Source organism: Pseudonaja textilis, chromosome 5, assembly GCF_049901715.1.
Source record: "Pseudonaja textilis isolate UNSWEBS1 chromosome 5, rPseTex1.2, whole genome shotgun sequence".
NCBI classification, from domain to species: domain Eukaryota; kingdom Metazoa; phylum Chordata; class Lepidosauria; order Squamata; family Elapidae; genus Pseudonaja; species Pseudonaja textilis.
The window spans coordinates 74930293-74946201 of record NC_141994.1 but is presented as its reverse complement, the minus strand read 5'-3'; the positions used below and the strand labels follow the sequence as shown (position 1 = coordinate 74946201).

General features: G+C 48.6%; 1 protein-coding gene across 1 annotated transcript in view; it reads left to right on the top strand.

Moving 5' to 3' along the window:
* Positions 1 to 15909, top strand: part of NCAPH2 (non-SMC condensin II complex subunit H2) — a 23280-nt gene extending 7371 nt beyond the window's left edge. The window contains 14 exon segments of the mRNA XM_087935415.1: positions 110 to 264; positions 1306 to 1401; positions 4226 to 4347; positions 4446 to 4517; positions 6395 to 6461; positions 7056 to 7163; positions 8853 to 8906; positions 9235 to 9305; positions 10800 to 10896; positions 11052 to 11111; positions 11970 to 12025; positions 12265 to 12366; positions 13878 to 14027; positions 15371 to 15909. Of these exon segments, the coding sequence (XP_087791541.1) occupies positions 110 to 264; positions 1306 to 1401; positions 4226 to 4347; positions 4446 to 4517; positions 6395 to 6461; positions 7056 to 7163; positions 8853 to 8906; positions 9235 to 9305; positions 10800 to 10896; positions 11052 to 11111; positions 11970 to 12025; positions 12265 to 12366; positions 13878 to 14027; positions 15371 to 15511 (1351 nt within the window). The 3' untranslated portion in view covers positions 15512 to 15909.

Sequence of the window (15909 nt, the reverse complement as noted above, 5' to 3'; positions counted from 1 at the left end):
CAGGGGCGTGGGGTGGGGGGGAGAGGCCCCCCCGTTCTCCAGCCCTGGGGCACGAGGGGCGGCATCCCCTGGCCTTCACGCCAGCTGATCTGGGCTCGTTTCCTTGCAGCCGGAAGGGAGAGCTGCTGGCCAGCCGGAAGGACTTCCGTATGAACACCTGCACCCCCCACCACAGCGGGCTCTTCATGCTGGAGCTGGCAGGCCTCTCGCCCACCCGGTGCCAAGCAGGCAGGGACGGCGGTTGGGGCCGCAACCACCCCACCGGTACATCCGGGGTCACCCCTGGGCACCCCAAAGGGGCGGTCCTCCTCTTAAAATTCCCTTCGTTCCTTCCACTTGGACGCCTCTTACCTTCTTATTTCAATTTATTCTATTTTACTTTTAGTTTTAATTGTTGTTGTGGTTTCGGCTTAGTTTAGCTTTGATTTCATTCTAGTGTGAGTTTTGTCTGATTTTACTTGGATTTGATCTTTTTAATTATTTTGTTTTACTTGGATTTGATCTTTTTAATTATTCGTTTCGTTTTACTTGTGTTTTATCTTTTTAATTATTCGTTTCGTTTTACTTGGATTTGATCTTTTTAATTATTCGTTTCGTTTTACTTGGATTTGATCTTTTTAATTATTTGTTTTGTTTTACTTGGATTTGATCTTTTTAATTATTCATTTCGTTTTACTTGGGTTTTATCTTTTTAATTATTCGTTTCGTTTTACTTGGATTTGATCTTTTTAATTATTCATTTCGTTTTACTTGGGTTTTATCTTTTCGTTATTCACCGTATAATTGTATTTGTTTTTAATTTAATGTTGTTTTACTTTTCTTTGTTTTAAATTTTACTTATGTTTTGTTTTGAATTTTATTTTAGTTATTTCATTTGGTTTGGTTTAATTTAGCTTTTAATTTTGGCGGCTTAAATCACTTTTATGGTGTAGTTTTATGTTTAATTTTAATTTTATTTTTTAAATTTGTGTAACTTTTTAATTTCATTCAACTTCAGCATTTTAGCATTAATTCTAACTGTACTTTATTTTATTTATTTTTGTGATTATTTTATTTTTAGTTTTATTTTTTCTCTTTTTTCTTTTTACTATTGTTTTAAGCATGTGGTTTGTCAAGAACCAGGTAGACATTTAAAAAAAGCAGCAAGCGCAGCTCCTAGCTTCCTGCTCTCCTATAATGCATCTCTCTGCCTGCAAAAGATTTGCCACCCGTAAAGAAAATTGGATTGGGGTATCCTGTAGAACCGGCTGATTAGCGGTAGAGTTGTGTTAGGTGTACTCACACCCTCTCTTTGCTTCTGTGCAGGTCCCCAGAGCCTGGTTCCAGCAGCTGGCTCCGTACCCATGGAGGTCAGCATGTGCGAGACCCCAGTTCTTGCTCTGGACTTCTCTGGAGAAGGAAGTGAGTCACAAAGCCCCAATGAATTTGAGGGGTAGGAAAAATGAATGTCCAAGTGTTGAAAGGCTGCTCAAAATGCCTTTCTTCTGAGGGCTCGATTTTCCTGCTGGGAGAGCTCCGGTGCAAGGATACAGACAACTGCTTGAAAGCTGGTTCTTTTTTATTTTTCAGGAAGGCGAGAGATAGCGAGAAGTCTGCGTTCCTGGGGCTGGCTAGCTTTGTATAATAAACCCCTGATTTTTATACTTTTTTTTTTCTCCTTTTGTGTGTGAGTGCTTGTGTTTGTATTTCTTAATGTTTTAAATCCTGTCAGGGGTTGTCTTCATTTCCGCCGGAGGGTAAACTCCGCGGTGTGGTTTGATTGGATTGCCAGTTTCGCCCTAATGTTTTCTTATATTTGTTTTGTGGCGATCTCCGGTCTGTCTCCTTTGCAATATATTTTGTGTCTATTTGTTTTGCTGATTTGGAAGGGTTTTCTTTTCTTGTTTCCCTAGTTTTCTCAATTATTTGGACTTTTGTCTAAGGGGCTTCTTTAATACTTTTTATTTGATTCCTTTTCCTATGCAAGTTTGTTTTATGGCTGGCTTGATGTTCCCTTTGGGCTTTTCCTGCTTGGGTGACACCACGGTCCTCGTGAAGTTCCCTTTCCACACCAGAAAGTGGAGCGAGACCCTGTAGGTGGTTTATAAGAATTTAGAGCCAGCTGGGGGCCTCTACAGGTTGATGTACTGGATAGAGGAGTAATTTCTTATCAGTTAAATCAGGGGTCCCCAAAGTAGGTCGCTTTAAGACTTGTGGACTTCAACTTCCAGAATTGGAGAATTGGCTGGAGAATTCTGGGAGTTGAAGTCCGCAAGTTCTTAAAAGTTGTCAAGTTTGGAGACCTCCGAGTTAGATAGAAGAGAGAATCTTTGAAGGTCAGGATTGAACTATAGGATTCTTGGTGCTCTCTGAGCTGGGTGGTTTTCTTGCAGACGTCTCGTGACCCAACTAGGGAACATCATCAGTGCTAGAAGGGAGTGGGGAGTGGGGTTTGTGGAGAGGAAGAAGGAAGGAAGAGACAGGAAGGAAGGAAGGACTGACTGACTGTGGGGTCCTTGGTGCTTTCTGAGCTTGGACGTTTCATGACCCAACTAGGGAACATCATCAGTTCTGGAAGGGAGTGATGTTTGCAGACGGGAGGAGGAGGAGGAGGACTGCAAAGTCCTTGGTGCTCTCTGAGCTTGGCTTTCTTGCAGACGTTTCACGATCCAACTAGGGAACACCATCAGTGCTACAAGGGGCTTAGATGTCATCCAGGTCCTGATTGTCCGAAAGGTGCTTTTTTTAGGAAGCATTTGAACTTTCCGATTTTTCTTTGAAGACATTTCACTTCTTCCCCCCCAAAGCTTCTTCAGCTCTGACTGGATGGTGGGGGAAAGGAAGGGTTGATATTCCTGGCAGACAGCAGGTCATTTTTTTTTTCCTTTTAGAGGGCCGTTGAGGCCACTTGGAGGTTTAACAACCCTCCCTCTGCCTCCAATCTACAACACAGTCAGCTGCTCCAAGAAGGCTCCACACCCCTTTGTACCACTCAGGTGTGATCCTGAGGACACAGACAACCCCCACCCCCTCAACTATTGGAAGGCTGCTCTCCTGTCTCCCCTGGTCCTTCTCTTCCCTAGACTAGCCAGGCCCGGTTCCTGAGACCGTTCTTCGTATGCTTTAGTCTCCGGTCCCCTCATCATCCTGGTTGCTCTTCTCTGCACTTTTTCTAGAGTCTCAATCTCTTTTCTACATCTCTTCTTTGTGGCAGCCCCTGAGATATTGGAAGACTGCTATCATGTCACCCCATCCTTCTTTTCCTTAAACTGGGCATGTCTTCGGTCCATCCATGGTTTGTTCAGATGTCTTTCTTTCTCTCTTGTCTGCCTTCCTTCCTTCCTTCCTTCCTTCCTTCCTTCCTTCCTTCCTTCCTTCCTTCCTTCCTTCCTTCCTTCCTTCCTTCCTTCCTTCCTCCCTCCCTCCCTCCCTCCCTCCCTCCCTCCCTCCCTCCCTCCCTCTTTGGAAAATAGCTTCACACTCTGCTTTGGGGCAGCTCCTCAAACATTGGAAGGCTGCTCTCCTGTCTGCTATCATGTCACCCCATCCTTCTTTTCCTTAAACTGGGCATGTCTTCGGTCCATCCATGGTTTGCTCAGATGTCTTTCTTTCTCTCTTGTCTGCCTTCCTTCCTTCCTTCCTTCCTTCCTTCCTTCCTTCCTTCCTTCCTTCCTTCCTCCCTCCCTCCCTCCCTCCCTCCCTCCCTCCCTCCCTCCCTCCCTCCCTCCCTCCCTCCCTCTTTGGAAAATAGCTTCACACTCTGCTTTGGGGCAGCTCCTCAAACATTGGAAGGCTGCTCTCCTGTCTGCTATCATGTCACCCCATCCTTCTTTTCCTTAAACTGGGCATGTCTTCGGTCCATCCATGGTTTGCTCAGATGTCTTTCTTTCTCTCTTGTCTGCCTTCCTTCCTTCCTTCCTTCCTTCCTTCCTTCCTTCCTTCCTTCTTTGGAAAATAGCTTCACACTCTGCTTCGGGGCAGCCCTCAAATATTGGAAGGCTGCTCTTCTGTCTCCCCTGGTCCTTCTCTTCCCTAGACCAGCCAGGCCCAGTTCCTGGGACCGTTCTTCATAATGTTTTAGCCTCCAGTCCCCTCATCATCCTGGTTGCTCTTCTCTGCACTTTTTCTAGAGCCTCAACACCTTTTTTATCGTGCGGGGACCAAAACTGGATGTGGTATTTCTAAGGGTGGCCTTACTAAGGCTCTATAGAGCGGTAACAGTCCCTCTAATTAGTACCTCTAATAGCAGGAGCAGCGAGCCCTGCGGATGAGCCTGAAGAGGACGGCGAGGGCTTCCTGGCAGACATCCCCGAGGAGGACCAGGGGGTCCCTTCCGACGGAGCAGAGGAGCACACGGCACACCAGACGGTACTTGGAGGCAGGAAGGCGGCCCACAAGGGAACGGCAGAGGGGGCTCTTGGTACGACCCGGAGATGAGACCCATCCCCCACTTTCTCTGTTCCTAGAGCGCCCCCCGGAGCAAAGGCTACGCCTTGCGGGAGAGATTCCCTGCCCCGGAGGCTAATCCCCGCCACCAGGTAAGGAGCACCCCGTGTTTCGTCGGTGTGCCTTGTGACAGAGGCAGTCCTCGACCGTTAACGGCCGCAAGGGAGCCCCACCTCTTCGTTGCTAAGCGGAAGACGCTTGTGAAGCGAGTCCTGCCCCGTTTTGCGTCCTTTCGTGCCGTGGTGGTGAAGAGTTGTCCTGCAGTCGTTAAGTGAGTCACACGGTTGTTGAGGGAATCGGGCTGTCGGAAAAGCTCGCCCAAGAGGGGAGGATTGCGTGACTCTCCCGGATGCTGCCAGCCGTCGTCAGTGCGAGTCGTTTGCCTAGTATGTGAACGTTGAATTTGGCTCACGTGACCACGGGGAAACACGCAACGGTCGTAAGTGTGAAAAATGGGCCATAAGTCCCTTTTTCCGGGCTGTTGTAACTCTGAAGGGTCATTAAAACAAACCTTATCTTCGCCTGGTAGTCTGTAGCAAAAGGTCCCTCAGCGGCTGTGAGCCCTGAAGTTTAGCTGCTCCCCTCTGTTGTGGAGAAGCTTCCAGGTGTGAAGATGTGCCCGGCCGAGCCACGTCTCTGATCTGAATCAGAATAGAGCTGGAAGGGACCCTTGAGTTCTTCTAGTCCAGCCCCCTGCTCAAGCAGGAGACCCTATATGCCGTGATGGAGGATGTCAGAGCGTTTGCAGCGTGACTACTATTATAAGACAACCCAGGAGCAAAACACAACACACAGAGACTTAGACATTTAACAGTGGTTTATATACAACAGTTATATACAGTAATATACATGGTAGGCAAATACCTGACAAGCAGTCGATCTTCTTAACTCTACACAGAGAACTTTGCAATGGATCCTGGACACAAGGAGAGAAAAAACACACCCTCTAATGGCTGCCTTATATAAACACCTCTTAAAGGGGTAAAACTTCTGTGGGCTCACTCTTAGTACTTAAATAGGCAATACCAATGCTGATTCCTCTTACGTTGCGTCAGTTTTACAACTGGTCAGCTTTTAAATCTCAATACCTTAACAGAGAACCCACCACTTCTGGTGGCAACAAGCTATCCGCTGGTTAATGGTCCTCACTGTCAGGAAGTTTCTCCTGAGTTCCAGGTTGCTTCTGTGTGTGTGTGTACATACAAACATTTTTCTTTAGAATACATAAAAACACTATCTGCACGAATGGTGTGTTGTCTGGGTACAATTAATTTTGAAACATAATAGCAATAATATTCAAAGCATTGATAATAATCACCTCGTGATAATAATATTTGCTTATCCACACCAATAAACTTTCATTGTATAGTTAATCATTCTCTTAAACTTTTGAGTCTCTGACTTCTGTTTCTATTAACTAAGCAAACAAATACCATGTTAAAAATATTCTGCTTCTTCCTTCTCCTTTGTTTTGAGTGTCAATCTATCCACCTCTGTGTATTCATATATATTTATATTTATTTATTACACTTTCATCCGTGGGGATCTCTTCTTTTTCCCACCGTAGTCAAGTGGCTTCTCTCCTCGATGAGTTTCGATCTGTTATTTCTTGGCCTGCCTTCAGGTGCTTTGAAGTAGGGGTCTCCAACCTTGGCGACTTGTGGACTCCAACTCCCAGAATTCCTCGAGCAGCTTCGCTTTGCTGGCTGAAGAATCCTGGGAGTTGAAGGCCACAAGTCGTAAAGTTGCCAGGGTCGAAGACCTCTGCTTTGGAGAACAATTTGGCCCCGTCTTCTTTGGGGCAGCCCCTCAAATATTGGAAGACTGCTATCATGCCGCCCCCCACCCCCCCGGTCCTCCTCTTCACTAGGCTGGCTGGAAGGGGCTCCTTTTGTGGTGCTGAGGTCCAGTTCTGAAGCCCCCAGGTGACCCCCCTGAGACCCACCCGCGGCTTCTCCTTCTCTTCCAGGACACGTGGGACCCCTGGCAAGGCCTCGACCCCTTCAGCTCCTCGGAAAACAAACCCTTTAAGAAAGGTACGGATCCTCCAGGCCTATAGGGGGAGGAGGAGGGGATTTGAACCCGGCACCTTCAGCCCTAGAAGCCTCTCTAGGAGCAGACCAGGGTCGTCTTCGGGGAGCAGTCAGAAAGTCATGTCATGTTGGCTACATCTTGACCGTTGGACCACATTCTGGCGTGTGGGCCACAGCTCCCATGCCTGGTGAAAGTTATGGGGGTTGTAGTCCAAGAGGTCCAAGGCAGGTTAGGTTATGAGTCTTTATCCCGATCTTCTTGAGAACTTCGTGAGCCGATAAGGACCAGGTGGGCGTCCAGCTTCCTTGGCCTTGAAAAGAAACCTTCCCGCAGCCTCTACCCTGAAGAGAGGAGGCTCTCCAGTCCTCCAGTTAGATTTTTGCACGGCAGAAACTTCAGTCACCTGGTTGCAATCTTGGAAAAAGATATGCGTGGAATTGCACTTTTGGTTTCCAAGCTGCCGCGCTGCTCTTTCAAACCCCTCCCCATCCCTTTCTGTTGGCCACTCTTAAAACGGCCATTAAAAAATGTTTCATGAGTTGATAGCAGGAGCATCAGGGGCTCCCACCCACTCTTTTCCCCCCCCACCCCTTCAGGAAGACCCTTCACCGTGCCCCGCGGCCTGGAAGATTCGTCTGGCGGCAAGCGCAAGAGGCGGCCTCCCTCCGTGCTGCAGGATTTCGTGTCGTGGTTTTCGTCCTCCGGTGAGTGCCCTCAGCTTGGGCTCAGGTTGCCCACCAGCTCGAGGTGGGTGGGGGGCTCAGGGGCCGATCGTTTCTTTTCCCCTGTCCATCCTCTTTTTTTAAAAAAAAATAAAACCAGTGGAGGTTTTGGAAAGAGTGTCCAGTTTTGGGGCCAAACCATAATAAGCCACGGGGTTGCGGGGCGCTACAAACGGCTGCAAACGCTGTGTTGTTGAGCATTTGAAGTGGGGTCACCTGAGGCCAGGTAGAGGGTGACCATCAGAACGGGGGTGTATTCCTCCCCCTTTTTTTTTTTTGCAGTTACGTCACCCCTTTGGTCATTGTGATAATCACAAAAACAACCAAAGACAGTGAAGAAGAATTTTATTATTAAGCTTTTGCAAAAGGGAATTCTGCTCATGGGCAGAGGACCTGGTTCCCAGGAAGGCTGGGGTTTATATACAAGGTTCAGTATAGAGTCTCTACCCCTTTCCTGGGTTCACAATCTATCCAAGCTACGTATCTCCCTACGCAACGCCCATGTTATTGTTACGCAACACTCATATTGTGGCGTAGCACCTGTTTCCTTGTCTTTGGAAACCACCCTCGTTCTCGTGGCTTCTTCTTCCTGTTATGACCATCTGTGAGACAATAGGTCATTAACCAGTTTCTTTCGGGTCGTAATAACCCTAGCATCTCCTTCAAATATCCTTATGCCAAAAAATACAGACTTGCCATTAGTTTAGAACATAAGTTACAAAACAGTGCATGTTTATTAGATATAGTTATATAACTGTCCCATAATCATTTCATAGTTTCAAATATCGGATAAACATGGAATCCCTTCTGTGCTTCGTTTTCTCGGGTGTAGCTCACAATATCTATAATTGCCACATATAACAATGGTCATTAAGCAATCAGTCCTAAGTTAAGAACTAGCTGTACACAAAATGGTTGACAGGGATTTGAAGATGAGTGCAATGTTTAGTTTAATCTGTTGACTGCTTTTTCTTCCTTTTTAAAAATATGTGTCTGTGTGTGTGTGTGTGTGTGCATATATGTAAGTATGTAAAAGGAGATTTTTTTTTTCCTTTTTTCAGCTTCCAGCCAGGCTGGATTCTATATGTTAAATTGTGTGTGTGTGTATATATGTGTGTGTGTATATGTATGTATGTATACATGTACATATTGTATGTATATAAAAGAGGAGGAGAATTCTTTTTTTTTTCCTTTGTTCAGCTCCCAGCCAGGCTGGATGCTATACGTTAAAACAGGGCTCTTCCAACTTGACAGCTTTAAGACTGGTGGACTTCAACTCCCAGAATTCCTCCTCCTCCAGTCACGTTAGCTCAGGAATTCTGGGAGTTGGAAGTCCACAAGCCTCAAAGTTGCCAAGTTTAGAGAGCCCTTGCACGAAATGTTAAATGTATTGGGTGTTTGTGAGGGTTTGCAGCAGAAATCCAAGTCCAGGGAAGCTCACCCAGATGCCTCGATTCAGCAGTCATCAATAATTTCTTTATACGCATAACAACCATTGGAAGTCAGGTTTACAATTCCGTTGGTGGTTTCTTCCAATGTGTCATAAGCCAGAATACAAGCAGCAGCCTCTCAGTTGCTGTGTGTCGTCCACCTTCCCTCCACACACCCCGAAAAAAAACCTTGTGCACACACCCCCACCCGCCTTTCAGAGGCTCCTTGCTTGCTTTCCAGACCCCACCCAACCTGGCAGCCAGAGAAGCCGCAGGAAAGTCCCCGTGTTCGCTGGTGAGTAGGTGTGAGTTGTGTGGAAAGGAAATCGCACACATTACACACCCAGGATTGGCTTTGTGTGGGGTTGGGGAAGCAACAGGGAGGAGGCCCCTGCAGGATTTGCCCCGAAGCAGAGGCACTGGCTGATCTGGGGGGCTGGGAGGGGCCTGGTTCTTAGCCGCCACCACAGACACCCCGATGCTGGCATCACTGGTGCCTTGAGGGCATCCCCACAATATGGCACCTTTAGAGGGTTTGATTAGAATGTCATAAACCGCGCGGAGTCACTTTAGGTACGACGGGCGGTGTGGAAGATTGAATTGAGTCTTTCATTTGTGAGCAGACCTGGAGATTCTGTATTGGAAGAACGCCAAGGAACGTCTGGTGGCCCAGAGGAAATGGCAGAAGAGGATGGTGAGTCTGGAGGCAGAGCGGCTCGCGGGAACGACGGCTGGCACTCTTGACTGGCCCAGAGAAAGTTGGGGGCAAAGCCACTGAGAGGAACCTGTTTTGATGAGAATCGAACTTCTGGCTGTGGGCATATCCCTGTAGCACCAGGGCCTGCCTGCCTGCCTGCCTGCTTTCCCTCTCATTTTCCTCCCTTCCTATTTTTTCCGCTCGTTTTCTTTCCTTCCTTCCTATTTTCCTTCCTTCTTTCCATTTTCCCTCCCATTTTCCTTCCTATTTTTCCGCTCGTTTTTCCTTCCTTCCCATTTTCCTTCCTTTTTTCCCTCTTTTTCCTTCCTTTGCTATTTTCCCTCTCTCCTTCCTTCCTTCCTTCCTTCCTTTCTTCCTTCCTTCCTTCCTTCCTTCCACCTGCCTCTCTGGCTTAGGTTCTCGGGTTTTCTTCCAACAGTGAGGGCCTTCCCAATTGGATGATGTTCCCTAGTTGGGTCATGAAACGTCTGCAAGGAAACCACCAAGCTCAGAGAGCATCAAGGACCAATTCAGCCCTGAGCTACAAAATCTATTGACTCTTTATATGATGCGATGCTAAAGTGGGCCCCTTTTTAAAGACAGCAGCCCCCTTCTCGCGGGGGTGTGTGGTTTCGTTTCTACCTGGCTGTGGCCTGGAGACCTGAGAAGTCGGGTTTTTTTTTTTCCAAACTTGGCAGGTTTAAGACTTGTGGACTTCAACTCCCAGAATTCCTCCTCCTCCAGTCATGTTAGCTCAGGAATTCTGGGAGTTGGAAGTCCACAAGTCTTCAACCTGCCAAGTTTGAAGACTAAGGCCTAGTGCTAAGTGGGAAGGAAGGAGAGGGGGAGCAGGAAGGAAGGAAGATGAAGGGAGGGATGGAGGAAACAGGAGGGAAGGAAGGACAGAAGGTGGGAGGAAGGAAGGAAGGAAAAAGAATAGCAGAATAACAGAGTTGGAAAGGACCTTGGACCATCCATCCTTCCTATCTCTCCCTCTCTCTCTCTCTCTCTCTCTTATGTTGTGTACATATTGATTTTTCTCCCATCTATTATCTATCTGTCATATCGATCTATTTGTCTTTGTCCTATCTATCTAGCTATCTAATCTATCATCTATCTATCTATCTATCTTTCTATCATCTATCTTCATCTTTCTATCATCTGTCTGTCTGTCTATCTATCTATCTATCTGTCTATCATCTATCATCTATCTGTCTGTCTGTCTATCTATCCATCCATCCATCCATCCATCCATCCATCCATCCATCCATCCATCCATCTATCTATCTATCTATCTATGGGGTCTTCAAACTTGGCAACTTTAAGACTTGTGGACTTCAACTCCCAGAATTCCTCCTCCTCCAGTCAGGTCCACAAGTCTTAAACCTGCCAAATTTGCAGACCCTTGAGATAGATCGAAGAAAAAATCCCATTCCTGATCTAAGGCCAAAGCAAGATCGGGTTAAGCCTCCTTTTCCCCCCTTAAACCAGGCTCCGTATGTGGAGTTGCAGTTCCCAGATCTTGACGCTCTGGAGGTGGACCGGGAGGAGGAGGACTTGGATGCTGCAGCTGCCGACGATGGAGCAGGTAGGTCTTCCAGACTGAATTCTGATCACAGGACTCGGGGTGGAAACGTCACTTTTTCCAGTGCTGTTGTAACGCTGACCGGTCACTAAATGAACGGTTGTAAGTTGAAGACGATACTGGGTCTGGTTTGGCTGGAATGTCTTTTCCTTCCACAGAGGACTTTGTGGCGGATGAGGAGATCCCCCCGTTGGAAGAGGTGCCAGGTGGCGTGGCAGGTAATGGTCGGATGAACTGGCCCCTTCCTGTACCCAGGCATCCATCTACCCATCCGACCATCCATTCAGTCATCCTTCCATCAATCTATCCGCCTTTCCATCTACCCATCCACTCACCCTTCCATCCAACTATCCATCCATCCATCCATGTTTCCATTCAACCATCCATCCTTCCAATCATCCATGCATCCATCTACCCATCCATCCTTCCATTCAACCATCCAACTTTCCATTCAACCATCCACCCATCCTTCCAAACATCCAGGCATCCAACCATCTACCCATCCATCTTTCCATTCAACCATCCATCCTTCCAATCATCCACCCACCCATCCAACCATCCATTCAACCATCCTTCCATCAATCTATCCCCCTTTCCATCTACCCATCCACTCACCCTTCCATCCAACTATCCATCCATCCATGTTTCCATTCAACCATCCTTTCAATCATCCATGCATTTATCTACCCATCCATCCTTCCATTCAACCATCCATCCATCCTTCCAATCATCCAGGCATCCAACCATCTACCCATCCATCTTTCCATTCAACCATCCATCCTTCCAATCATCCACCCACCCATCCATCTATCCATTCAACCTTCCAATCATCCATCCATCCATGCATCATCCATCCAGCCATTCAATCATCTAGTCATCCATCTTTCCATTCAACCATCTTTCCGTTCAATCATCCATCCATCCTTCCAAAATCATCCATCATCCATACCTGCATCCTTCTACCCACTCAACCATCCATCCATCCATCCTCTGGGCCGGGAAAAGAAATAGGAGGCGCAGAGATTCCTCGTGAGAAACTGGGAGGGACCCCCCTCGATTTCTCCATTTGCTTTCAGATCCTGGGGAAATCCCCTCTTCCATGAGCTACGAGGAGCTGGTCAACAAGAACGTGGTAGGTACACACACACACACACACTCCCCCCCCACACGGAGGAAAAACGATTAGGCAGTGAATGCAACCGCCTCCTCGGTGGGGGATGTGCTTCTTTGGGGAAGACCGTTTTCCCATGGGGGGGCTGCCCCCTCCCCCCCTTCCTTCTCCCACAAGGCTCTCCAGGCGGGCCTTGGCCAGGCGGTCTGCTTCCTTCCCTTCCCCGGGAGAGACGCTCTCTTTCTCCCCGCTGCTTCCAGGAGCTCTTCATGGCCCACTCCCAGAAGTACGCCCGAGAGACGGTGCTGTCCCGGCGGGTGCGCGACTGGGAGGAGATGATGGGACCGCAGCTGGAGGAACAGGTGAGGTCGGGGGGGGGGGAGAGAGAGAGAGAGAGCGCCCGGTGGCGCTGCGGTTAGAACGATGTAAATTAGCCCCATGAAGTGGTATCTAAGTCTAAGGAGGGAGGACGGGAAGGGAAGGGAAGGGAAGGAAGGAAGGAAGGGAAGGAAAGGAAGGAAGGAAGGAAGGAAGGAAGGAAGGAAGGAAGGAAGGAAGGAAGGAAAAGAGAAAGGGAAGGAAGGAAGGAAGGAAGGAAAGTGGTATTGCTAAGGAGGGAGGATGGGAAGGAAAGGAAGGAAGGAAGGAAGGAAGGAGAGTTGTGGCACAGTGGTTAGAATGATGTAACGCACCATGAAGTGGTATTTAAGTCTAATTGGTATTGCTGAGTGCTAAAGAAGGAAGGGAGCAAGGAAGGAAGGAAGGAAGGAAGGAAGGAAGGTAGGTAGAATTGTGGTACAGTGGTTAGAGCGATGTAAAGCACCATGAAGTGGTATCTAAGTGGTATTCCTAAGGAGGGAGGACGGGAAGGGAAGGAAATAAGGAAGGAAGGAGAGTTGTGACACAGTGGTTAGAACGATGTAAAGCACCATGAAGTGGTATTTAACTTTAAGTGATATTGCTGAGTGCTAAAGAAGGAAGGGAGCAAAGAAGGAAATAAGGAAGGAAGGTAGAATTGTGACACAGTGGTTAGAACGATGTAAAGCCCCATGAAGTGGTATCTAAGTCTAAGTGGTATTGTTAAGTGCTAAAGAAGGAAGGGAGCAAAGAAGGAAGGAAGGAGAAAAGAGGAAGGAAGAAAGGAAGACTGGTGGCGCAGTGGTGGGAAAGCAGCATTGCTGGCTGACTCTGCTGATAGCCAGCAGTTCAATCCTGACTGGCTCAAGGTTGACTCAGTCTTCTGTCCTTCCCAGGTCAGTAAAATGAGGACCCAGGGGGAAATAGGCTGACTTTGTAAACCTCTTAGAGAGCACTGTGAAGCGGTATATAAGTCTAGGTGCTATTGGTAAGTGCGAAGGATGGAAGAAAAGGAAGGAAGGAAGGAGAGAAAAGAGGAAGGAAGACCGTGGTGGCGTAGTGGTGAGAAAGCAGCATTGCAGGCTGACTCTACCCACTGCCAGCAGTTTGATCCTGACTGGCTCAAGGTTGGCCTTCCATCCTTCCGAGGTCAGCAAAACAAGGACCCAGATGGTTGGGGGCAAGAGGCCGACTCTGTACACTGCTTGGAAAGGGCTATAAAGTTCTATGAAGCGGTATATAAATCCTATTGCTAAACGCTGAGGGAGGGAGGGAGGAAGGAAGGAAGAGTTGCGGTGCAGTGGTTAGAGTGCAGCGTGGCAGGCCCACTGCCAGGAGTTTAATTCTTCAATTCTGACCGACTCAGCCTTCCATCCTTCTGACGTCAGTTAAACAAGGATCCCCATTATTGGGGGAAGGCAAGAGGCTGACTGGAAAGCCGCTTAGGGAGGGCTGTGAAGTCCCGGCGTGCTAGGGCTATATGACCTTCAGCATTCCCGTCCTTCTCCTTGCACAGGAAGCACGTGCCGCCTTCGACATCCACAGCTACGGAGACCAGCTGGTGTCCCGCTTCAGCCGCACGGGCGAGTGGCACTCCTTTGCCAGCCTGCTGGCAGGGCAGCCGGCTTTCGAGGTCTGCCGGGCCATGTTGGCCTCCCTGCAACTGGTGAGGATGTCTGCCCTCCTAGAGGGGCCGGGCCAGGCCGCTGCCCCCAACAGGGAAAGACCAGGACCAGCAGGCTAACAGTGCAATGTCACGGCCCTGTCGGAGTCTGAATCCGAGGAGGAGACTCCCAAGGAGGAAGATGAACAGATGTCGGGCGGGGGAATGACTCCATTGGCTGTGGAGGAAACTGGGGAGGGCAAAGCCCAGCTGGGCAGAGCAGGGGAGAGGGAGAACAAGGGAGAGGGAGTTCTGAGGAAGACCCGGGCCCACCCCCTCTTCATCCTAGGGCAGGCAGGGAGGAACAGAGAAGGGAGCAACATGGGTTGAATGGCTTACGGGGGAGGAAAGGGCCCTGATTCCCTTCACAAGGCACACCTGGGGAGGGAGTTTAAAGGAGAGGCAGTTGGAAGGGACATTTGTCAGGAACAAACTGAGTGGTTTGATTTACTGCCGTGCTACTTCACTTCTGGAACTCCTTATCTTGCCCTGTCGGATTTATTACCTTATCTTGTCTTGTTGGATTTATACTTTAAACTTTTCAGTTTACAACGTTAGGACTGGAATATCTGCAGCTAAAGGCTGTTGCAGGTTTAGGGGAGAGTTTTTCTCCAGACTGGAAGATAACCGGGAGCAAAGTTGGAGCTAATAAAGGGCCCCAGACTTATTCTCTGTGTTGCCTTTGTGCCATGCCCCGGGTCATAACATGTAAAGAACTTCATAGCTGGGGCATATCGGCAGCCAGTGGGACACGCTGCCCCCTAGAGGGGAGGGCTATCCTACGTGGAAAGTCTTTGCGCCCAGTTGAACATCTGTTGCTGATGCTTTTGGCGGGGCGCGGTCTCCGAACCTGGCAACTTTTAAAGACTTGTGGACTTCAACTCCCAGAAGCTGGCTGGGGAATTCTGGGAGTTGAAGTCCACAGGTCTTAAAAAGTTGCCAGGTTTGGAGACACCCCCCCCTCCTCTAGGGGCTGCGTTTTTTCAATCTGGGCAGCTGGCTGGCTGGGGAATTGTGGGACTTAAAAGCTCATCTCCCGTGAGTGTCCAAAGCTAAGTAACACAGCTTCAGGAGATGCTCCCCAGGCAGTTGGGGGGGTGGGGGGGGGAGGTCAGCCTAGTTGATCTCTAAGGTTGCTCCAATTCTGGGGCTCTAGAATTTCCTGCGCAAAATCGGATCCTATCAACAAAAGTGAACGTTTCTAGCTCAGTTGATGTAACCTAGTTGGGTCATGAAACATCTGCAAGGAAACACACCCGACCTGAGAGAGCACACTGAGGACCACACGCACACACCCACACCCACACTGGATCCTTTCATCCCTGAAATGTTGTGTGTTCCTCCAGGCCAACGACTACACCGTGGAAATCTCCCAACAGCCAGGCCTGGAAGAGGCCGTCGACACCATGGCGCTGCGCCTCTTGACCCAGGAAAGGGCCCACCAGCGCTTCCAGACATACACGGCTCCCTCACTCAGCAAGCAGTGACGTCTCGCCGCTGCGCCGTGTCTGTACCTGTGTACATATGTCCATATATATATATATATATGCGTGTGTGTGTGTATATGTGAATGTATGTAAATGTATGAAATTGGTGTAGCTTCTCCTGCGCTACACACACAACCACCAAGTATTTCATCGGCAGGACCTTTCTACTCCTACCTGTGCTTTCCCCCAATAAAAGGGGCTTTGTAGAAGGTGCCGTTTGTGTTCCTTTTTGACCCCCACGCCTTGTTCCGTCATAGGCCTCCCCCCAAAGCACCCAGTCAATTCTGAGTCCCAGCAAAAGCCTCTTTCTTTACTGGGAATAATGGGAATCCGTTCATTCACACTCGGGCAGCAGCTTGGCCCACATTCTCGCCGAAGGCGGATTGATGATCTCAGAC